The 24,940-nt window shown below is 48.5% G+C and overlaps 1 protein-coding gene across 1 annotated transcript in view; it reads left to right on the plus strand.

Annotated features, from left to right (window-relative positions):
* Window positions 1–13,258: 13,258 nt before the first annotated feature.
* Window positions 13,259–24,940, plus strand: part of LOC139234791 (prominin-2-like) — a 74,236-nt gene continuing 62,554 nt past the window's right edge. Inside the window, exons 1-5 of the mRNA XM_070865481.1 lie at window positions 13,259–13,633; window positions 15,077–15,341; window positions 19,603–19,655; window positions 21,022–21,224; window positions 24,032–24,152. Of these exons, the coding sequence (XP_070721582.1) occupies window positions 15,116–15,341; window positions 19,603–19,655; window positions 21,022–21,224; window positions 24,032–24,152 (603 nt within the window). The 5' untranslated portion in view covers window positions 13,259–13,633; window positions 15,077–15,115. The remainder of the gene's footprint in view (window positions 13,634–15,076; window positions 15,342–19,602; window positions 19,656–21,021; window positions 21,225–24,031; window positions 24,153–24,940) is intronic.

The raw sequence follows: 24,940 nt of genomic DNA on the forward strand, positions 1-24,940 counted from the left end.
ACTAGGCTTATGTTCACTGGAATTTAGAAGAATGAAAAGGGATCTCATAGAAACATATAAAATTCTGATGGGATTGGACAGGTTAGATGCAGGAAGAATGTTCCCGATGTTGGGGATGTCCAGAACCAGGGGTCACAGTCTAAGGATAAGGGGTAAGCCATTTAGGACCGAGATTAGGAGAAACTTCTTCACTCAGAGAATTGTGAACCTGTGGAATTCTCTACCGCAGAAAGTTGTTGAGGCCAGTTCATTGGATATATTCAAAAGGGAGTTAGATGTGGCCCTTACGGCTAAAGGGATCAAGGGGTATGGAGAGAAAGCAGGAAAGGGGTACTGAGGGAATGATCAGCCATGATCTTATTGAATGGTGGTGCAGGCTCGAAGGGCCAAATAGCCTGCTCCTGCACCTATTTTCTATGTTTCTATGTTGAAGCTGCACCTCCACCTTTTTCTATGGCTCTCAATCTCAAAGGTCCACACACAAAAGAAAGGAAAGATTTGCAATTATATAGCACCTTTCTGGACCTCACAACTTCCAAAAGTGCTTTACAGCCAACAAAGTACTTTTGAAGTGTAGTCGCTGTTGTAATGTCAGTAACAGAGCTGCCAAATTGTGCACAGCAAGATCCAACAACCAGCAATGAAATAAATGGCTGCTTCATCTGTCTTAGGTTTTGAGAGATAACTGTGAGATCTTCAGGCACCAATTCCACCTTGGAGGATATGTCCAAGTGTTACTGGCTGGAAACCCATCCCCTCTATGCAAAGTTGTCATTCAAAATTGATTCCAGTGATGTCAAAATAAAGTCAAGGCTATCGGAAGCTAACGCAGTTCGGGAGGGATATAAAGACAAGTATAAGTTCGAAGATAAGGCTTTAAAAACACGTAAACATCCGGTGGCAGGAAAACTGAGCTAATTGTAGGGACATAAAACAGATAAAGGAGTAATTAGACACGTCGAAAGCCTCACTGAGCACAGGAATACTGAGTAAAACATCAAATAACAAGAAAGGGCTTCAAATTTATAAATGGCTGACAAAGAAAAGAGAAAGACTTGGATTTATATAGCGCCTTTCACGACCACCGGACGTCTCAAAGCACTTTACAGCCAATGAAGTACTTTTGGAGTGTAGTCACTGTTGTGATGTGGGTGAAAGAAAATGCAGTTCCCATCACTAACACTGTGTCGGCCAAATAGCTCACAGTTTGCCATCACCGGAGGAGCCAATTACAAAGGCACCGCTTATAAGATGTTAGCACACCAACCATTGTGGACAGGTCAATAACCGCTTTGCACCTTGTCAAGCCCGGCTGGTGTGCAACGGCCACCACACGTTAAAAAAAATCCACGCACAGGCATCATCCACCCTCAGGATGTAGTTCGGGATCCGGAATATTTGATCCTTCATTGAAACACCTGTGAACTCATCCTTTTTTGTCATGGAAGCAAGTCATCCTCGCTTCGAGGGACCGCCGATGATGATGATGATGATGTCAGCCGAGGCTCAGTGGGTATCACTCTCGACTCTGACTCATAATTCGTGGGTTCGAGTCCCACTCCAGAGACTTGAACACAAAAAATGTAGGCTGACACTCCAGTGCAATGCTGAGGGAGCGCTGCACTGTCGGAGGGGCCGTCTTTTGGATGAGATGTTAAACCGAGGCCACGTCTGCCCTCTCAGGTGGATGTAAAAGATCCCACGGCACTATTTCGAAGAAGAGCAGGGGAGTTATCCCCGGTGTCCTGGGGCCAATATTTAGCCCTCAACCAACATCAGCAAAATAGATTACCTGGTCATTATCACATTGCTGTTTGTGGGAGCTTGCTGTGCGCAAGTTGGCTGCCGCGTTTCCCACATTACAACAGTGACTACAGTCCAAAAGTAATTCATTGGCTGTGGAGCACTTTGGGACGTCCTGAGGTCATGAAAGGTGCTATATAAATGCAAGTTCTTTCTTTTATCATATTTGTATTTGAATCCCTCCATGGATCATTCTATGTCTGTTTTGAGTCCATGATCTCCCTCATTGTTAACAATCACCCGTTCTGAATTAGAATCCTACCTCTTGCTCAGTTACCAGTGGCTGCTATTGAGATTTCCGCTGGGGAATTGGAGGTCTTGCAGGAGGGATGGAATTTGTTAAATCACTAACTTGGACACATGGGAAAACCTCGGTTTAAACGGCTGACTGACCATCTGTCCATCCCTTTCCACATTAACTTTCGCTAACCACAACTGCAGAACTGGAAATCCAGTCAGCTACTTGATTCCTTCTCTGTTCCCGCTCTCTCTCGGTGTCCCCAATAGACAATACACTCAGATGCAGAGAGGATGTTTCCCCTCGCGGGGGAATCTAGAACTAGTCTTAGAATAAGGGGTCGCCCATTTAGAATTGAGATGAGGAGGAATTTCTTCTCTCAGAGGGTTGTAAATCTGTGGAATTCTCTGCCCCAGAGAGCTGTGGAGGCTGGGTCATTGAATATATTTAAGACAGAGATAGACAGATTTTTGGATGATAAGGGAGTGAAGGGTTATGGGGAGCGGGCGGGGAAGTGGAGCTGAGTCCATGATCAGATCAGCCATGGTCTTATTAAATGGCGGAGCAGGCTCGAGGGGCCAAATGGCCGACTCCTGCTCCTATTTCTTATGTTCTTATGTAATGTATTATCACATGGTTTGTCACATGGTTTATCACATGGCTTTAGTTTGAGCGTGCTCAGTTCACTCTGACCTAATAAAGCAAGCACATGGTTGAGAAACTCATGATGTCTCTGTTCCTTCATTTGATCTACCCATATATGTTACACCCGCCAGCACTTACAGCAGGCAAATTACATTAATTACATGCCCACTATAAGTGGTGGGGACAATAAGAGAAGGAAACAGTTGTCGGGAAATTATGAGAGTCTATAATTAAGGATGGAGTGGCTGAACACCTCGAAAATTTTGAGCTGATCAGAGAGAGCCAGCATGGATCCGTAAAGGGCAGGTCATTCCTGACAAACCTGAATTTTTTGAGGAGGTGACTAAAGTGGTGGACAGGAGGATATCTATGGATGTTATTTATATGGACTTCCAGAAGGCATTCGCTAAAGTCCCCCATTTTAGTGGGCCCAAGTTTCCCTAAAGAAAAAAGATGGCGTTCACCTACCTGGACGCTTGTTTTTTTTCCACCCCTCAGCGCTGAAAACGAAAATGCAGAGTTTTCTCGCAACATGCGCACCCTCTCGCAGGGCGAAGCCTCCAACGTGCGCCTAAACTGCACAGCGCGTGCGCTGGGAAAAAACAAACGGGCACCAAATCGCGCATGCACACAAAAAATTATTATTTTTTTAAACCCACTGCGCATGCGCGTTGTGCAAAAAAAAAACATTTGCGCATGCGCAGAAGAAAGTATTAAAAAAACAGGGCGTGTGGGGACGGTGTGGATCACCATTGAGAATCCATTGGTGGCAGAGGTAGTTTCGCAGGTAGGAAATACAGCCTCGCTCACGAGATGGCTGCAATGGAAGGTGCAGAGAAGGCGAAAGGGCCAGGGACGGTGAAGGGGTAACCGTAAAGGGCAGAGAGATTTCTCGTGGAAGAAATTGAGCCCCCGGTAGACTTAATCGAGAGTGGATGGGGGGCTCTTGAGAACAAGGGGAGCTTCGGTAAAAATAAGCTGAAACCGTCTGCACTCGCAAACGTTTGGGACCAGGTCACTATCAAGTTTAATGGAATGTCCATGACCCCGAGAACCAGTGCGCAGCAGGACCTCGGACAAGCTGTGACTGTAAGTAATACGTTAAACTTACATTTATTTGGGCTTTTAAATACAGGTAACTCTCGTTTATCCGGATACGGATCTAACGGAAAACCTGCTGTAAGGGAATTTAAAATATTGCATCACCACTTCTCACCGGCTGCTTTGATTAGCATGGAGTTCATTTTAACCAAATGAATTTTCTACTTTGCCACCTGAACGGTAACCTGGAAGAGCAAATCATCCATCTGTTGTAGATCCTTCTGTTGCAAAATTGCTCCTCTGCCCGTGTTGCTGGTGTGTGTGTGTACGCGCGTGCTGCTGTCTCTCGCAGCCGCCGCTGACGTTGGGAACGGGGGCCAGTGCTGGCTCCGGGTTCCAGGCACAGAACGCGGCCCGACGAGGGCGCTCCGGATCCCCGGAGCTAGTCAATCCCCTTCTCCCAGTGCAGCATTACAGTCCGGCGGAAGTTCATGCATGCTGGGAATGTCCGTCTTTTGTGTACTTTAACTGCCTTGTCACTGTTTGTAGCTGATTGTATTTATTCATTAAAGTTTCAACTTTAAAATATAAACTCGCCCTAACGGAAAATTCATTTACCCGGAATTGCCGAACCCCTGAGCGATCCGGATAAACGAGCGTTCCCTATATATGTATATTTATGCACTGCAACAACATCTGTAAATATGGTCCATGTGCGTGTGTGTGTGTGTGTGTTCAGAAGGACCCTCTCTTAAAAAGTTCCATTTGCATCTTTGCAGAAGATGGTGTCACAGATCAACCGAGAACGGTCACAAACTGGAGGAGGTCCGCCAAGTAGGCTGCATCTTACAGCCGTGGTGCAGAGGATAGCGTCAAAGATTAAATGCCACAGGAGAAGACCAATCGATGCAGAAGCTGGGCCCAGTTTTCCATTAGAGGGTAAGCCCTGCAAATGGCACAGTCTGTGTTGGCTAAATGTTACGTACTGCGTGTGCTCCCTACACTTCTGCTTCCTCAATGCTGCTAACCAAACATCTATCTTTTGTTTCGCAGAGGTTGAGCATCAGGAGGAGACAGAAGGCGCACCTGAAGTTGAAGGAGAGAATGTTCAAGAAAACGCCACGCCAGATATTCCAACTCAGGACAACGATGGGCAGCAAGAAGTCATAGACGGTGAGATGGTCACCCTGGATTTGGAGGTGCTGAACCCCTCGAGGACTCCAAGCCCTTTCATGAGCGAATCAAGCGACGGGACTTTTCCAGGTGTGACGTCTGAGGCCGTGGGTACAGGTGTGTCTCAGCAAGCCGCACCTGCGAGACGTCATAGGAGGGCCAACTCCAGACCTGCTGCAGGAACACTGGACTCTGAGAACATAGGACATCTTGTGGGGATGAGCGGGGAGAACAGCCAACAATCTCGATTGCTCCTGGAAGTCTTTGGTGGGGTAAGGGCAGAGTTGGGGGGAACTGTCATTACAGGTTGAAAGACTTTCGGGACGGTTGGACGAGGTAGTATCGGCAATAGGGAGGCTCACTTAGGCTGCCCTTAATGTGAGGACACTTTCCACTCTGCACCAAATACAAGGGTTAATCCTGAGGCTGAGGTTGATGATGAAGATGAACTATGACACGTTCTGGCTCTGTCCCTGTTGTAGCCCAGCATCAAGAAACGCCGTGCCGGCAAAGAAACAGATTACACCTGGGGGTACTGGGGGGCAAGGAAACAGACTACGGGCACACACAGGGGTGGCAGCATCTACTGGGGCAGGATTGGCGCACACGCTAAGGAGGATCGATGGCTTGTTTGTTTTTTGGTTGCTTTAGGTGATTATGCTTTGTAAAGTTTACCACGGTTTTGAATAAAGTTTTTAAAGGTATGAAGGTTTAAAGACAAGTAATGTTAAGCTAATTACAACTGTGCTGTACAAATGTTTAATAAACATTTTAATTTTGGACTTTTAACCTGACTCCTGCACTTCATTTTTTAACGCTGCACTAATAAATATTGCAGGATATCCGGACTCAACGTGTAAAATGGCCTCACCCCTTGCAACCTCTTAGTTTAAATGATACAGGGGCAGGTTCTAGTACTAAGGTTCACCAGACTGATTCCTGGGAGGGCAGGACTGTCGTATGAGGAGAGATTGGGTCGACTGGGCCTGTATTCACTCGAGTTTAGAAGAATGAGAGGGGATCTCATTGAAAGGTATAAAATTCTGACGGGGTTGGATAGACTGGATGTGGGGAGGATGTTTCCCCGGGCTGGGAAGTCTAGAACAAGGGGTCACAGTCTCAGGATACGGGGTAGGAAATTTAAGACCGAGATGAGGAGAAATGTTTTCACTCGGAGGGTGGTGAACCTGTGGAATTCTCTACCACAGAAGGCTATGGAGGCCAAGTCACGGAATATATTTAAGAGGGAGATGGATAGATTTCTAGACACAAAAGGCTTCAAGGGGTATGGTGTTGAGATAGAGGATCAGCCATGATCATATTGAATGGCGGTGCAGGTTCGAAGGGCCGAATGGTCTACTACTGCTCCTATTTTCTATGTTATTAAGTTCTTGGATCCTGCCTTGTTCTGGGTCACTGATACATGCAATGAAGGACCATGGTGCATGTATCAGTGACCCTCACCCAGTCTGGATCCATCAACAAGTTAGTATTATTGTCCACCTAAGCACTCCAACACTGCAATACTCCATTAAAACATACAAGATTTGTGGTGGGAATATTTAATAAACATAATGTAATGTCCACCTAAACACTCTAATACTCCATAAAAACATACAAGATTTGTGGTGGGATTATTTTTTTTATTCAATGTAATGTTCCACCTTTATTAGAAATCACTGCTGCTTGCTTTTGAGCCTGGAGTGTCTTAAGCTGTCTTTTGTTTGCAGACCTTTGGCCTGGGATAGCAGCAGGCCGTGTGGGAGGAGGTCCTTCGGCCTGGGATAGCAGCGGGCTGTGTGGGAGGAGGTCCTTGGACCTGGGATAGCAGCAGGCCGTGTGGGAGGAGGTCCTTGGGCCTGGGATAGCAGCAGGCTGTGTGGGAGGAGGTCCTTGGGCCTGGGATAGCAGCAGGCTGTGTGGGAGGAGGTCCTTGGGCCTGGGATAGCAGCGGGCTGTGTGGGAGGAGGTCCTTGGACCTGGGATAGCAGCAGGCTGTGTGGGAGGAGGTCCTTCGGCCTGGGATAGCTGCGGGCTGTGTGGGAGGAGGTCCTTGGGCCTGGGATAGCAGCAGGCTGTGTGGGAGGAGGTCCTTGGACCTGGGATAGCAGCAGGTTGTGTGGGAGGAGGTCCTTCGGCCTGGGATAGCAGCAGGCTGTGTGGGAGGAGGTCCTTCGGCCTGGGATAGCAGCAGGCTGTGTGGGAGGAGGTCCTTCGGCCTGGGATAGCTGCGGGCTGTGTGGGAGGAGGTCCTTGGGCCTGGGATAGCAGCGGCTGCAGTCAAGGTGGAGCAAAGGTCGGAGGCTACCCTTGTGCTTTGAAAACCTGCTGGATGTCTACAAAGATTCTGGAAACTATTGGATTATTTTGGTTGGAACCTACTTAGAACATTTTTGGACCCAGAGACATCGCTGGAAAAGTGTTAAATTTTTTTCCTTCAATGGTATGGCCTGATTACACTCAACCTCGAAGGAGCAGCATTTTTGGTATTGAGAGTTGAGATTTTCTTTCAACTTACATACAGTTCCTGTTGCATTTTTAATTTTGCTAAAACTGGGCTAAACTTTCACCTTCATTTGCGGCGGGTTTTCTCGGTGGTACGGCTGTTTTTGGGAGAGAAACCGCCCCGGCGAAAGTTCCCCCCCTTTTGTTTTTGAATGGTACGGCCTGAATCTCAAAAACGCCCGCCGGGAGCACACCCCCGACGTGCACCGCCGAGAGAATCGCCAGGGCGTAGGTTTGGCCTCAATGATCGCCGAGGAAACCGGCCGGTGAAAGCTGCTTAAACCGGACAGTAGGTGAGTAATCTGCAACGGTAAGTTACAGGTTCTTTATTTTAATTGTGAAACAGCGATTAGCCGTAAAACTATCTTGGGAATGTTGTTTAACTTTTATTTTGGGAATTTAATAAAAAGTTTCCCCCTCCCTAGTCTCAATCACAGACTCGGACTAAATGTAAAACAAAAATTTAAGAACCGCCCATTTCACTTTGTTTCCCCTTTAACCGCCGAGAAACCGCCGAGATTACTGGTGCAAGACCCATTTTCTTGCCGGGAGATTATTTTTAACTTGATTATGGAAATTCTCGCCAGCGTTACTTGTTCTTCTGGTTTTTCTGGGCGGACAATCGGGCGTTGAGGTGCTCTTGGGAAAGTCAAGCCCAGGGAGTCCATTCGGCCAGGGACAGGAGCGGGCCAGCGCGGGTTTCTGTAAGTGACGGTGAGGGTTTTTCCTACGGTGCTTGTAGGGTCAGTGCGCCGGTTCGAAACATTTCTTTCAGGAGGAAACTTGGCCCTTTGCCCAGACATGGCGCGGGAGGGAGCAGTCTTTGCAGGTACACCAGCGGCAGAATGTTTGGCAGCAAGCGTTCTGGTGCCAGTAGTAGGCGCGCTCCAACATTGGGGAATCTTCAAACTGACCTTCAGCGGCAAAAAAAAATCACTGGCCGCCGAAAAAACAGCGGCCAGTGCTGGTGAAACCTTGGGCCAAGAGACCGTCAGCTAAAGTTGCAGCCCATGAAATGGAGGGTTAGGATATTGGCTGAGCGACAGGAGTAGGGATAATGGGCGGGTACTCTAATTGGCAGGATGTGACTAGTGGTGGCCCGCAGGGATCTGTGTTGGGGCCTCAACTATTTACCATATTCAATAACGACTTTGTTGATGGAATTGAGAACCACATATCCAAGTTTGACGATGGCACAAAGATAGGCAACTTTGTAGGCAGTGTAGATAGAAGCATAAAATTATAACGAGATATTTATTAATAGATTAAGTGAACGGGCAAATGGATTTCAGTGTCGTCAAATGTAAGGTCATCCACTTTGGACCTGAAAAGCACAGAACAGGGTCCTTTCTAAATGGTGAAAAGCTAAGGTAGTGGAGGTTCAAAGAGAGTTATGGGTCCATGTACTTAGATTGTTAAAATGTCATGGACAGTTACAGTGAATAATCGAATAGGCCAATGGAATACCGGGCTTTATATCGAGAGGATGAGAGTACAAGGGGCAGGAAGTTCATACAAAAGCCAAAATACCGCGGATGCTGGAAATCTGAAATAAAAACGGAAAATGCTGGAAATACTCAGCGGGTCAGGCAGCGTCTGTGGAGAGAGAAACAGAGCTAATGTTTCAAGTCGATGACCCTTCGTCAGAATGGGAAACAGTTAGAGATAGAACAGGTTTTAAGCAAGTGTAAGGGGCGGGGAACAGGGGGAGGGGGAAAGAACAAAAAGGGAAGGTCCATGATTGGGTGTAAGGCAGGAGAGATTAAATGATAAATGGTGTGATTGTACAAGGCCAAAGGAGATGGTACTGGGACAGGTAAAGAAACAAAGGATGGGTCTGGAAGAGGTGTAAATGGGAATGACAAAATCGTTAACAGCTGCCGTCTGAAATAATATGGGCAGAGGTTTCGGTCTGAAATTGTTGAACTCAATGTTGAGTCCGGGAAGGCTGTAAAGTCCCTCAACGAAAGATGAGGCGCTGTTCCTCGAGCTTGCGTTGAGCTTTGCTGGAGGAGGCCGGGGACAGAGAGGTCGGAGTGGGAGTGGAGCGGAGAATTAAACTGACAGGCAATCTTTGGAGAGATGGGGAGGAATCTTTTTACGCAGAGAGTTGTCGTGATCTGGAATGTGTGGCCTGAAAGAGGGCTGGAAGCAGCTTCAGTAGGAACGTTCAAAGGGGAATTGGATCTACACTTGAAGTGGAGACATTGGCAGGGGCATGGGGAAAGAGCGGCAAGGTGGGACTAATTGGAGAGCTCTTTCAAAGAGGCACCGGATGGAGTGAGTGGCCATCTTCTCGATGATAGAAGTGTTAGAACAGATCGGGATTAAAATGAATAAAGCTTTAGTTGCCATTTTATAAGTTGCATTGTTGACATATCTTTGGATTTGTTGAAAGATTCAACACGAGCAATGGCTAGCTCAAGTAAGCAGTCCGAGAACTGGAGGCGAATTACAGCTCTGGATAAGAAACTGCCTTTAATACAAAATGCTATAAAGAGCAATGTTTAAGGTTGAAAAGATATTGCAAGGGTCTTGGGACCCCTGCACCTGGTATAAATATTGATTCCACAGCAACATACTGCGGAGGGTGGAAATCTGAAATAAAAACCAGAAAGCGCTGGGAATACGCAGGATCTGCGGAGCAAGGAACAGAGTTAACGTTTCGTGGGCCACCCCGATCTGCGAGAGAACATCGCCGCAGGTTGGGGTTTCCAAAAGAGCGGGAGCGGCCACTGCAGCTTCCAGCGCGAGCCGACACAAACGTGCAATGGCTTCGAGGCGGGCGACTGGGTGACATCACCATGACCCAGGTCGGCGTTTGGAGCTGGGCAGGAGCATCGGCGGGACCCAGCTACAGCAGAGGAGCAGGAATGTCGTGGTGGACTTGCGATGAGCGATCGGGGTGGAGGAGCGGCGAGAGATCGTGGGCGGAGGTGCGGCGAATGTTTGGTGCGGAGGAGCGGCGAGAGATCGTGGGCGGAGGAGCGGCGAATGTTTGGTGCGGAGGAGCGGCGAGAGATCGTGGGCGGAGGTGCGGCGAATGTTTGGTGCGGAGGAGCGGCGAGAGATCGTGGCGGAGGTGCGGCGAATGTTTGGTGCGGAGGAGCGGCGAGAGATCGTGGGTGGAGGAGCGGCGAATGTTTGGTGCGGAGGAGCGGCGAGAGATCGTGGGCGGAGGTGCGGCGAATGTTTGGTGCGGAGGAGCGGCGAGAGATCGTGGCGGAGGTGCGGCGAATGTTTGGTGCGGAGGAGCGGCGAGAGATCGTGGCGGAGGTGCGGCGAATGTTTGGTGCGGAGGAGCGGCGAGAGATCGTGGCGGAGGTGCGGCGAATGTTTGGTGCGGAGGAGTGGCGAGAGATCGTGGGCGGAGGTGCGGCGAATGAGGGTACGGGGCCCAGAAGAGCCGAGGGCCCAGGGGCAGCACGGGCCCAGCCCACACTGTGATATGTGAGTGCACTAGGCCCGTGCAGCAGAGCAGGTCTCCAGTCGTCATGGTTAACTCTTGCCACTGGACCAAGACCTCGCTCTGTCGAGCCCGTGTGGTGGCTGGTGTGCAACGGTCACCCCACGTTAAAACAATCCACGCACAGGCATCTTCCACCCCCTCAGCTGGAGTTCAGGACCTGGAACATCGGGTCCTTCATTGAAACACCGGTGAACCCATGTGGAAGCAAGTCATCCTCGCTCGAGGGATCGCCTGTGATGGTGATAACGTTTCAGGTCGATGACCCTTTGTCAGATCGACCTGAAACGTTTGGGGGGAACGTTAACGTGGGTGAGGGTGGAGAGTGAAATCCGGGAGAAATGCGCGCGATCGGGAAATCGTCTCTCCAACCCACCGTCTTCCGCATCTAACTGCAGCGTGTTAGGCTGTGTGTGAGCAGCCCCCTCCGGAGAGGCGGGTCGTCGGACTCGGTATGTTACTCGGTCGCTTACAGCGATATTAACGGGCTTTGGAGTTTGACATGGGCACCATTTCCTGGAATGTGCCCGTGAGAGAAAGGCGGCAAGAGAGCAGCAATTGAGGGGACTGAAACCATGACAGGGAAATATGCCAATAAGTTGCCAGTAAAAAGGAAAGGATTTATATAGCGCCTTTCACAACCACCAGATGTCTCAAAGCACTTTACAGCCAATGAAGTACTTTTGGAGTGTAGTCACTGCTGTAATGTGGGAAACGCGGCAGCCAATTTACGCACAGCTCCCACACACAGCAATGTGACAACGACTAGATTATCTTTTTTTTGGTTATGTTGATTGAGGGATAAATATTGATCCCAGGACACTCCTCTTCTTTGAAATAGTGCCACGGGATCTTTTACCTCCAGATCTTTTACATCCACCTGTGAGAGCAGACAAGACCTCACTTTAACATCTCATCCGGTAGTGCGGCACTCCCTCAGTACTGCCCCTCCGACAGTGCAGCGCTCCCTCAGTACTGCCCTTCCGACAGTGCGGCGCTCCCTCAGTACTGCCCCTCCAACAGTGCAGCGCTCCCTCAGTACTGCCCCTCCGGCAGTGCGGCACTCCCTCAGTACTGCCCCTCCGACAGTGCGGCGCTCCCTCAGTACTGCCCCTCCGACAGTGCGGCACTCTCTCAGTACTGCCCCTCCGACAGTGCGGCGCTCCCTCAGTACTGCCCCTCCGACAGTGCAGCGCTCCCTCAGTACTGCCCCTCCGACAGTGCAGCGCTCCCTCAGTACTGCCCCTCCGACAGTGCAGCGCTCCCTCAGTACTGCCCCTCCGACAGTGCAGCACTCCCTCAGTACTGCCCCTCCGACAGTGCAGCGCTCCCTCAGTACTGCCCCTCCGACAGTGCGGCACTCCCTCAGTACTGCCCCTCCGACAGTGCGGCACTCTCTCAGTACTGCCCCTCCGACAGTGCGGCGCTCCCTCAGTACTGCCCCTCCGGCAGTGCGGCACTCCTTCAGTACTGCCCCTCCGACAGTGCGGCACTCCCTCAGTACTGCCCCTCCGACAGTGCAGCGCTCCCTCAGTACTGCCCCTCCAACAGTGCAGCGCTCCCTCAGTACTGCCCCTCCGACAGTGCGGCACTCCCTCAGTACTGCCCCTCCGACAGTGCAGCGCTCCCTCAGTACTGCCCTTCCGACAGTGCGGCGCTCCCTCAGTACTGCCCCTCCAACAGTGCAGCGCTCCCTCAGTACTGCCCCTCCAACAGTGCAGCGCTCCCTCAGTACTGCCCCTCCGACAGTGCAGCACTCCCTCAGTACTGCCCCTCCGACAGTGCAGCGCTCCCTCAGTACTGCCCTTCCGACAGTGCGGCGCTCCCTCAGTACTGCCCCTCCAACAGTGCAGCGCTCCCTCAGTACTGCCCCTCCGGCAGTGCGGCACTCCCTCAGTACTGCCCCTCCGGCAGTGCGGCACTCCCTCAGTACTGCACTGGGAGTGTCAGCCTAGATTTATGTGTTGAAGTCTCCGGAGTGGGACTTGAACCCACAACCTTTCAACTCAGCGGCGAGAGTGCTGCCCACTGAGACACAGCTGACACTGAACGAAGGCTGGTGAAGTGAACACAAATGTGTAATAAAAACAGAAATCGCTGGAAAGACTCTGTGGGTCAGACAGCATCTGTGGAAAGAGGAAGCAGCGTTAACATTACAGGTCGATGACTTCTTATCAGAACTGGAAATGGAAATGGGCTGAAGAGACTATGAGACACATTTCATGGGAGGGAGGGGTGTTAGGGATACAGAGAGGTATGATTGTGATATTCCTCTTAATTCACTTCATTTGAATTCCCTCATCATTAGACCTCAGCCAGTTCAGCATTCTTTCCCTGTGCCCAAAACACCTCACATTCTTAATTGGCAACGTATGGGTTACTGACTTTGTAATTGTAAAAACTGTAGCTGTTTGCTCAAGATTTGCATTATTGCCTGAACAGGTTGAAAATTGTTTATGAAAGTATGATTATACCGTAAGCAGTTCACAAACGAAAGAAAGGCAGACCACGCCCTGGAGTGAGCAATGCACACGGAATGGCTGATTGCACACTGCAGTCTTTGACTTTTCTTGGTGCAACTTCTCATTGTTTTTTATCAGAAGTTGTTCCGCCCTGAAACTAAATTCAAACCCGTCCGGCAGGTTTTTCGATGCGAGGTGTCTCGAGCCCAGGGACCAGGAAGCTGGAGTTTTTTTGGACAGTGATTCCGGGGGAAAGCGGATAAACTTCAGTCCGAAAGCAAGCGTGGAGCAGCAAGGCAGGTTAGAACGACTTTAGTTTCTGGGTTTTAAAAAAAAAACGCGCCTCTGTCCTCTTAACTCTCCTGGTTCTTCGTTGATCACAAAGTTGGGTCTGCTTTCTTGACCCTGTGTGCCAGCTGAGCGAAGCTGCTCGGTGTGTGGTATGGTGTGCAGAGCAAGTTTTAAGGGAAGTAAGCTGTGGATTCTGCAGTGGGACGTCAGGGAGTCCAGAGAGAACATTCGATTTTTATCCATTGTTTTATTAGTCTGCTTTAGCTGAATGTAGAATCATAGAATAGTGCAGCAAGGGTTAGTAGCATGTTATTTCTGTGGTGACTAACAAAAATGATCGCGGTGATTTCCTCTGATACTGTATTTTGTAAGTTATTCCCTGCCGTTTATTGGCAGAGGGTGCCGATATTTCCAGGGGTGCCCCCTCCGCAAAGGGTTGAAAACTATCGGTGTACATCCGCATCAGTAGGGTTTGACATGATTTACAGGCAATGTCATTCCTGTAGCTGGAATGTGATAGAAAGCACGGGCTCATTTTGTCCTCTTTGGAGCCTTCTGAAGTGGAAAAAATACATGCCAGGGATGAAAGATACAAAGTAAAAGAAAGGCTTGCATTTATATAGCGCCTTTCACGGTCACCGGATGTCCCAAAGCGCTTTACAGCCAATGAAGTACTTTTTGGAGTGTAGTCACTGTTGTAATGTGGGAAACGCGGCAGCCAATTTGCGCGCAGCAAGCTCCCACAAACAGCACTGTGATAATGACCAGATAATCTGTTTTTGTTATGCTGATTGAGGGATAAATATTGGCCCCAGGACACCGGGGATAACTCCCCTGCTCTTCTTCGAAATAGTGGCATGGGATCTTTTACGTCCACCTGAGAGAGCAGACGGGGCCTCGGTTTAATGTCTCATCTGCAAGATGGCACCTCCGACAGTGCAGCACTCCCTCAGCACTGCACTGGGAGTGTCAGCCTGGATTTCTGTGCTCAAGTCCCTGGAGTGAGACTTGAACCCACGACCTTCTGGCTCAGAGGCGAGTGTGTAATGTAGGAGTGAATATCAGGAATAAGAACATAAGAATTAGGAGCAGGAGTAGGCCATTCGGCCCCTCAAGCCTGCTCCGTCATTCAATAAGATCATGGCTGATCTTCTACCTCAACTCCACTTTCCCGTCCGATCTCCATTTACCTTGATTCTCTTAATACCCCAAAATCTATTGATCTCTGTCTTCAATATACTGAATGACTGAGCCTCTGGGGTAGAGAATTCCAAAGATTCACCACCCTCTGAGTGAATTTAGGAGTGTGCCCTCCACGGTTTCCCCTCCATTATAATTCCCTCGTGACGTTCTGGGCCAGGATGGCTCTCGAGGAAAGATTGCTATTTTTTTTTTTTAATATCGAACCGTTGGGCTAAGAGCAGAATTATTGTGAACTTGTTTATTTCACAGGACCGCAGCAACTGTGTAACTGGAGCTCAGGGCTGAGCAATGAGGCTGACGGGGGAAAGGATGGCCGTCTTCTCTGTCCTGGCGATGATTTTCCTCATTCCACACCATGCCGCTGCTCAGAATTGCACGACAGTCCGTCTTCAGTTCCAAGATCTGTCGTATCGCGGCTTCAGCAGGCTGAGTGGCGACACTGGCTCGATCGAACCTTTGTACGATATGGTGAACCGATACTTGGACGCAGTCCAGCCCAACAATTTTCCAACAGGTCTGACACGTTGCTCAAGGATGGAAAGTCCATACTTTGTTTTGTTGCCATGATTGTAAGGGGATGGTTCTTACTTATGATAAAGTGCTCTATCTATTGGTTCGGCCGAGGGGGGGGCGCGGAGGGGTGGAAGGGGGGGTGAGGAAGGGTTTAGTTACAATGCTCCGGCCATCACCTGGAATACTGTGTGCAGCTTTGGTTTCCATATTTACGAAAGGATATACTTGCTTTGGAGGCAGTTCAGAGAAGGTTCACTCGGTTGATTCCGGAGATGAGGGGGTTGACTTATGAGGAAAGGTTGAGTAGGTCGGGAATATACTCATTGGAATTCAGAAGAATGAGAGGTGATCTTATCGAAACGTATAAGATTATGAGGGGGCTTGACAGGGTGGATGCAGAGAGGATGTTTCCACTGATGGGGGGAGACTAGAACTAGGGGGCATGATCTTAGAATAAGGGGCCACCCATTTAAAACAGAGATGAGGAGAAATTTCTTCTCTCAGAGGGTTGTAAATCTGTGGAATTCGCTGCCTTAGAGAGCTGTGGAAGCTGGGACATTGAATAAATTTAAGACAGAAATAGACAGTTTCTTAAAAGATAAGGGATAAGGGGTTATGGGGAACGGGCGGGGAAGTGGAGCTGAGTCCATGATCGGATCAGCCATGATCTTATTGAATGGCGGAGCAGGTTCGAGGGGCCGTATGGCCTACTCCTGTTCTTATTTCTTATGTTCTTATCATGGGTCAGGCTTGTTGGACCAGCTGTCAATTTGGTATGTTTGTATTCCTCAGAATGAATAAGATTCTTGAAACGTAGATATCAGCAGTTCAATGATTCATTCAGTATATGCTGCATAGAATCATAAAATCGTAGAGATTTACGGCACAGAGGAGGCCATTCGGCCATCGTGTCCGTGCTGACCGAAAACAGCTATCCAGCCTAATCCCACTTTCTAGCTCTTGGTCCATAGTCCTGTAGGTTATGGCACTTCTAGTGTATAGATGAGATGAGGGTTTCTGCCACTACCACTCTTTCAGGCAGTGAATTAAAGACCGCCACCCTCTGGGTGAAAACAGTTCTCCTCAACTACCCTCTAATCCTCCTACCAAATTACTTTATTAAATCAATGCTATCTGGTTCTTCACCCCTCTGCTGAGGGAAATATGTCCTTCCTATCCGCTCTATCTAGACCCCACATAAATTTATGCACCTCAATAAGGTCTCCCCTCAGCCTTCTCTGATCCAAAGACAACAACCCCAGCCTATCCAATCTTTCCTCATAGCTAAAATTCTCCCGTCCAGGCAACATCCTCGTAAATCTCCACTGCACCCTCTCTAATGCAATCACATCTTTCCTGTAATGTGCTGACCAGAACTGCACGCAGTACTCCAGCTGTGGCCTAACTCGTGTTTTATACAGTTCAAGCATAACCTCCCTGCTCTTGTATTCTGTGCCTCGGCTAATAATGGCAAGTATTTCGTATGCCTTCTTAACCACCTTATTTACCTCTCCTGCAACCTTCAGCGATCTGCGGACCTGCACTCCAAGGTCCCTTTGTTCCTCTACACTTCTCAGTGTCCTACCATATGTGTATTTCCTTGCCTTGTTAGCCCTCTCCAAATGCATTACCTCAGAATTCTCCAGATTGAATTCCATTTGCCATTTCTCTGCCCACCTGACCAGTCCATTGATATCTTCCTGCGGTCTATAGCTTTCTTCCTCACCATCAACCACATGGTCGATTTATGTATCATCTGCAAACCTCTTAATCATACCCTCTGCATTGAAGTCTATGTATGTAATACCACTTAAGCATACACAATCCCGGAGATGTAGGCGGGGGAATCTAATCCATTGCAGTTCTAAGCTCAGTATTAAGGCTGATCGAACCCATCAAATACAAATTCTCATGTCCATTTTGTCACTTCTATTACCTTTCCCATAACCCTGACCTATGACCCTCAGCATGTCTTCACATCAAAAGGTAACCACTACTCCATATAAAGAGAAATGAATAAGAGTCAATACCTTATCAATAACTCAGTTATTGACTTCGTAACCAACTCCTTTTCCATTGAGCTATCTGATTCTCTGGCGGAGAAATTCATTATAGCCCAGGAATGGGCGGTAACTTTAGAAAAGTTTGAGATTTAGCGGCAGGCGCTAATGAATCACGCTGCACGCAAAATTAAGTCTTGTTGCTCAAAGTAAGGATTGGAGCACTAAATGAAGCGCTAATGGCCGAGCTCAGTGACGTTAGACTCCAAGCGCTACACAGTATCTGGTGCAGTCCAATCATAAGTCATCATAATCAACTACTTACAGATTAGTTGCTGGTTGACTTACAAAAGAACATAAGACCATAAGAAATAGGAGCAGGAGTAGGCCATACGGCCCCTCGAGTCTGTCCGCCATTCAATAAGATCATGGCTGAGCTGATCATGGACTCAGCTCCACTTCCCCGCCCGCTCCCCATAATCCCTTATCCCCTTATCGGTTAAGAGACTGTCTATTTCTGTCTAAAATTTATTTAATGACCCAGCTTCCACAGCTCTCTGAGGCAGCAAATTCCACAGATTTACAACCTTCAGAGAGAAGAAATTTCTCCTTATCTCAGTTTTAAATGGGTGGCCCCTTATTTTAAGATCGTGCCCTCTAGTTCTAGTCTCCCCCATCAGTGGAAACATCCTCTCTGCATCCACCTTGTCAAGCCCCCTCATAATCTTATACGTTTCGATAAGATCACCTCTCATTCTTCTGAATTCCAATGAGTAGAGGCCCAACCTACTCAACCTTTCCTCATAAGTCAACCTCCTCATCCCCAGAATCAACCTAGTGACTGAACTTCCTCCAAAGCAAGTATATCCTTTCGTAAATATGGAAACCAAAACTGCACGCAGTATTCCAGGTGTGGCCTCACCAATACCCTGTATAGCTGTAGCAAGACTTCCCTGCTTTTATACTCTATCCTATTTGCAATATAGGCCAAGATTCCATTGGCCTTCCTGATCACTTGCTGTACTTGCATACTATCCTTTTGTGTTTCATGCACAAGTACCCCCAGGTCCCGCTGTACTGCAGCACTTTGCAATCTTTCTCCATTTAAATAATAACTTGCTCTTTGATATTTTCTGTCAAAGTGCATGATTTCTTCTCGCCGTTGCTACGATTCTACACATGTTTGGTGCTATCTACAGTTGTTTAGAGTTGCAAGAGTCTGCAGGGATGGGTGTGGCATGTGCTGAAAGACTTTTTCCTGACTTCAAGGCTTCTGCACAACCCACTGGCAGCCAGGAATGGGTGCACTGGTCACCATGGCCCTTGGAATACAGCCAGATTTGGAGAATGAACAGAGGCCACGCGGAGCAGGACAAGCTGCTGGAAGAGGGAGGAGGAGGAGGGGGAGAAGGGCACTCAGCAATCCCAGTAATCTGTTGGAGGACAGGTGCTGGTCTGCTGTGACACTCCGCAAGCCCCTTTGAAAACCATAATCCGTCCATCATCATAGACAGTCCCTCGGAATCGAGGAAGTCTTGCTTCCACTCTAAAAGTGAGTTCTCAGGTGGCTGTACAGTCCAATACGGGAATTACAGTCTCTGTCAAGGTGGGGCAGACAGTGGTTGAGGGAAAGAGTGGGTAGGGAGTCTGGTTTGCCGCACGCTCCTTCCTCTGCCTGCACTTGGTTTCTGCATGCTCTCGGTGACGAGACTCGAGGTGCTCAGCGCACTCCCGGATGCACTTCCTCCACTTAGGGCGGTCTTTGGCCAGGGACTCCCAGATTCCGGTGGGGATGCTGCACTTTATCAAGGAGGCTTTGAGGGTGTCCTTGCAACGTTTCTTCTGCCCACCTGAGGCTCCCTTGCCATATAGGAGTTCCGAGTAGTGCGCTTGCTTTGGGAGTCTTGTGTCGGGCATGCGGACAATGTGGCCCGCCCAGCGGAGCTGGTCGAGTGTGGTCAGTGCTTCGATGCTGGGGCTATGATCCACGGTCAAGGTGGCAGCACTCTGACCTTGCATGGTAGCAGTCCAACCGAAAATGTTAGCTTTTATATTATTTTTACTGTAACTCCACTTATACGTTTCTCAGTATTTCAGTTTGAAAAAGAAGTAATTGTATTTACATTGCTTAATCAACGCAGCTCGGAATGTTTAACTTTTGGAGTAAGTGAAGATCGGCTGAATCCTCACTGCGATTCGTGAAGATCAACATCTGTCCAGTGCGCGTATTATTTGTAAATTTATGATCTGTTTTGGTTCCAGAAATTATCAATGGTGTGAGAGATACAAACTTTGTGTCACAGAACTACGAGCAGGTGAGAATCTGCGGTTAGCTGGTACTGAGTTAATTGTAATGTACTGAACTCGGCCTGGCTCGGCTGTCTCCTTGGGGGTTTCCTTTTCCCTGGGATCTTCCTCTACCTCAAATCTCACCGTCCTTTAGCCGTAGTGTCAGCCGTGGCTCAGTGGGTGGCACACTCATCGCTGAGTCAGAAGGTTGTGAGTTCAAGGCCCACTCCAGAGACATTGAGCGCAAAAATCTAGGCTGACACTCCCAGTGCAGTGTTGAGGGAGTGCTGCACTGTCGGAGGGACCGTTGTTCAGATGAAACGTTAGACTGAGGCCCTGTCTGCTGATGTAAAAGATCCCATGGTTACACTGGAAGAAGAGCAGGAGTGTTCTCACTGGTGCCCTGGCCAATATTTATTCCTCAAACAACATCACAGGTCATTATCACATCACTGTTTGTGTCAACTTGCTGTGCGCAAATTGACTGCTGCGTTTCCCGGCGTCGGGGCGAAGGAGCGGCGAGAGATTGTAGAGGGATGTGTTCGGGGCCCGGGAGAGGCGCGAGTTCGGGGCCCAGGAGAGGCGAGGGTCCAGGGACAGCACGGGCCCAGCCCACACTGCGATATGTGCGCGCACTAGGTCCGTGCAGCAGAGCAGGTCTCCAGTCGTCCTGGTTAACCCTTGCCACTGGACCAAGACCTCGCTCTGTCAAGCCCCGTGTGGTGGCTGGTGTGCAATGGCCACCACACGTTAAAAAAATCCACGCACAGGCATCTTCCACCCTTCAGGATGTAGTTTGGGATCCGGAATATTAGGTCCTTCACTGAAACATCTTTTTGGCGAGGAAGCAAGTCATCCTCGTTTCGTGGGTCAGCCTATGATGATGATTCCCACATGACCGCAGCGATGACACTTCGAATAATATTTCATTGGTTGTAAAGCGCTTTGGGATGTCCTGTGGTCATGAAAGGCGCTATATAAATGCAAGTCTTTCTTTCTTTACTCTCCTTGTCCATTGGAACTCCCTCTCCCTCAAGCCTTTATCTTTCCCTCAGTTCTCCCTCTCCCTCGACTCTCCCTCTTATTCATGTCTCTCTCTTTCCCTCACTCACATCTTCCTCACCCCCAGGTCTCAATCTCTGTCAGGTTTATTACTTCCTCTCCCTCGCTCTCCCAGACTGACAGTAGCACAGGACGTTGGTTGGATGGTGAGCACGCAGTGTGCACTGTTACACTGATCGGGCATGCCTGCCGCTTCCCAATGTAACACTGGCTGCTTCGGTGTATCTGTCGTTCTGTTGTCAGTCCCAACTGGATTGCACTGAAGGTTTAACATGGTGAAAAGGTAACTTTGAGTTTGTCCGCCGCCTCACTCTGCTTACTCCATTTCAGTTGCTGCGCTATGGAGCCGGCTATCTCGTCAGTTTCATTATTGGCGTGCTCTTCTTCATCATCATGCCGCTGGTGGGTCTGTTCTTCTGCTGCTGTCGATGCTGCAACAACTGCGGAGGACACGTGAAGGAGCGAACAAAAGCCACCGACTGTCAGCGCCGCACACTCGGCATATTTCTTCTGATGACAACCATTATTATACTGTGAGTATGTCAGAGAGGGCATCAGAGGACTCAGGAGAGTTTGAGGGGTTGTGGTGGGCAGATTAGTGGATGGAGGGATTGGTGAGTACGCAGGTTGGTGAATTGGCGAGTTGTTTAGTTGGTGGATAGGCAGGTTTACGGGCGGACTAGTGAGTGCACCGGCGATTGCTGGGTGGCTGGGTTGGTGAATTGTTCGGCTGAAAGTTGGAGGACAGGCACGATAATGGGTAACGGCGAAGGATAGGTGATTAAACAATAGACAGGTTTGTAGGCTGGTTGGTGAGTTGGTGGATTGGTGAGTCAGTGAATTGGTGAGTTGGTGAGTTGGTGATTTGGTGGATTAGTGAGTCGGTGAATTGGTGAGTTGGTGAGTTGGTCAGTTGGTGAGTCGGTGATTTGGTGAGTTGGTCAGTTGGTCAGTTGGTGAGTTGGTGAGTTGGTGGATTGGTGATTTGGTGATTTGGTGATTTGGTGAGTTGGTGAGTCGGTGAGTTGGTGATTTGGTGATTTGGTGAGTCGGTGAGTCGGTGATTTGGTGAGTTGGTGAGTTGGTGATTTGGTGATTTGGTGAGTTGGTGATTTGGTAATTTGGTGAGTTGGTGATTTGGTGATTTGGTGAGTTGGTGAGTTGGTGATTTGGTGAGTTGGTGAATTGGTGATTTGGTGAGAAGATAAGTTGTTGGGTTGGTGGGAACATGGGTCGGTGAGTTGGTGTGTTGATGGCTTGCACTTTGAAGGCTAAGTAGGTACTTAGGTTGTTTGGTCAGGTTGATGGGTAAAGCTGTTGGCTCGGCAGGTAGGCATGTGGGTGGGTTGGTGATTAAGCAGGTTGGTGGGTAGACAGGCATGGTTAGTCAGCTAGTGATTAGATGGACTCATAGAAATATCGAAACACAGAAAATAGGTGCAGGAGCAGGCCATTCGGCCCTTCGAGCCTGCACCACCATTCAATATGATCATGGCTGATCATGCAACTTCAGTACCCCTTTCCTGATTTCTCTCCATACCCCTTGATTCCTTTAGCCATAAGGGCCACATCTAACTCCCTTTTGAATATACCTAGAGAATTCCACAGGTTCACAATTCTCTGAGTGAAGGAGTTTCTCCTCATCTCGGTCCTAAATGGCTTACCCCTTATTCTTAGACTGTGACCCCTGGTTCTGGACTTCCCTAACATTGGGAACATTCTTCCTGCATCTAACCTGTCCCATCTCGTCAGAATTTTATATGTTTCTATGAGATCCCCTCTCATTCTTCTAAATTCCAATGAATATAAGCCTAGTCGATCCAATCTTTCTTCATATGTCAGTCCCGCCATCCCGTCTGGTGAACCTTCGCTGCACTCCCTCAATAGCAAGAATGCCCTTCCTCAGATTAGGAGACCAAAACTGTACACAATATTCAAGGTGTGGCCTCACCAAGGCCCTGTACAACTGCAGTAAGACCTCCCTGCTCCTATACTCAAATCCTCTCGCTATGAAGGCCAACATGCATTTTGCCTTCTTCACCGCCTGCTGTACCTGCATGCCAACTTTCAATAACTGATGTACCATGACACCCAGGTCTCGTTGTACTTCCCCTTTTCCTAATCTATCACCATTCAGATAATATTCTGCCTTCCTGTTTTTGCCACCAAAGTGGATAACCTCACATTTATCTACATTATACTATATCTGCCATGTATTTGCCCATTCACCTAACCTGTCCAAGTCACCCTGCAGCCTCTTAGCATCCTCCTTACAGCTCACACTGCCACCCAGCTTAGTGTCATCTGCAAACTTGGAGATATTACATTCAATTCCTTTGTCCATATCATTAATGTATATTGTAAACAGCTGGGGTCCCAGCACTGAACCTTGCGGTACCCCACTAGTCACTGCCTGCCATTCTGAAAAGGACCCATTTATTCCTACTCTTTGCTTCCTGTCTGCCAACCAGTTCTCTATCCATGTCAATACATTACCCCCAATATCATGTGCTTTGATTTTGCACACTAATCTCTTGTGTGGGACCTTGTCAAAAGCCTTTTGAAAGTCCAAATATACCACATCCACTGGTTCTCCCTTGTCCACTCTACTAGTTACATCCTCAAAAAATTCTAGAAGATTTTTCAAGCATGATTTCCCTTTCATAAATCCATGCTGACTTGGACCGATCCTGTCACTGCTTTCCAAATGCTGCTATTTCATCTTTAATAATTGATTCCAACATTTTCCCCACTATCGATGTCAGGCTAACCGGTCTATAATTCCGTTTTCTCTCTCCCTCCTTTTTTAAAAAGTGCTACCCTCCAATCCATAGGAACTGATCCGGAGTCTATAGACTGTTGGAAAATGACCACCAATGCATCCACTATTTCTAGGGCCATTTCCTTAAGTACTCTGGGATGCAGATCATCAGGCCCTGAGGATTTATCGCCCTTCAATCCCATCAATTTCCCTAACACAATTTCCTGACTAATAAGGATTTCCTTCAGTTCCTCCTTCTCGCTAGACCCTCGGTCCCCTAGTATTTCCGGAAAGTTATTTGTGTTTTCCTTAGTGAAGACAGAACCAAAGTATTTGTTGAATTGTTCTGCCATTTCTTTGCATTAGCTGATGCGGGTTCAGTGCCAGAGTCCGTGAGTATCACCTGGGCCAGTGAGTGCAGTCTGTGTTGGATCATTCATTGTGCGCGAGCATCACATGAAACACTCATTGCAGGTTAGCTCTGATCAGTGCGAGAGTGCTCAGGCATCACGCAGGTGACGGAAGGCATGATGCGCCTTCTTGCTGTCTCATTATTGTTTTCTTATCGTTGATATGCAGGGCAGGAGTTGCCTGTGCGTTTACAGCCAATCAAAAGGTGACAGATGCAATGGATCCCAGTGTGGCCAGCATTAATGCCACGCTTGCAGATACGATATCTTACATCAACAATATCTCGGAGGTGAGAGTTAATGGTGGCCTGATAATTATATTAAAATCACAGCATGAAAACAGATCATTCAGCCCCCTTGGTGGTCATCCTCCACATGGGCAGCAGTTCTAATCCTATGTAATCACAGAATCACAGAAACGTACAGCACAGAAGGAGGCCAATTCGGCCCATCGTGTCCGCGCCGGCCGACCAAGAGCTATCAGCCTAATTCCACTTTCCAGCTCTCGGTCCGTAGCCCTGTAGGTTACAGCACTTCAAGTGCACATCCAAGTACTTTTTAAAATGTGGTGAGGGTTTCTGCCTCTACCACCCTTTCAGGCAGTGAGTTCCAGACCCCCACCACCCTCTGGGTGAAGACATTTCCCCTCAAATCCCCTCCAAACCTCCTACCAATTACTTTAAATCTATGCCCCCTGGTTTTTGACCCCTCTTTCAAGGGATACAGGTCATTCGTATCCACTCTATCCAGGCCCCTCATAATTTTATACACCTCAATTAAGCCTCCCTTCACCCTCCTCTATTCCAAAGAAAACAGCCTTAGCCTATCTAGTCTCTCCTCATAGCTAAAATTCTCCAGTCCTGGCAACATCCTCGTAAATCTCCTATCTTCTCCATCTCTTCATCATAAGAACGTAAGAAATAGGAGCAGGAGTAGGCCATATGGCCCCTTGAGCCTGCTCCGCCATTCAATAAGATCGTGGCTGATCCCATCATGGACTCAGGTCCACTTCCCTGCCCGCTCCCCATAACCCCTTATCCCCTTATCGTTTAAGAAACTGTCTATTTCTGTCTTAAAT

This window comes from Pristiophorus japonicus, chromosome 22 (genome assembly GCF_044704955.1).
Source record: "Pristiophorus japonicus isolate sPriJap1 chromosome 22, sPriJap1.hap1, whole genome shotgun sequence".
Classification (NCBI taxonomy): domain Eukaryota; kingdom Metazoa; phylum Chordata; class Chondrichthyes; family Pristiophoridae; genus Pristiophorus; species Pristiophorus japonicus.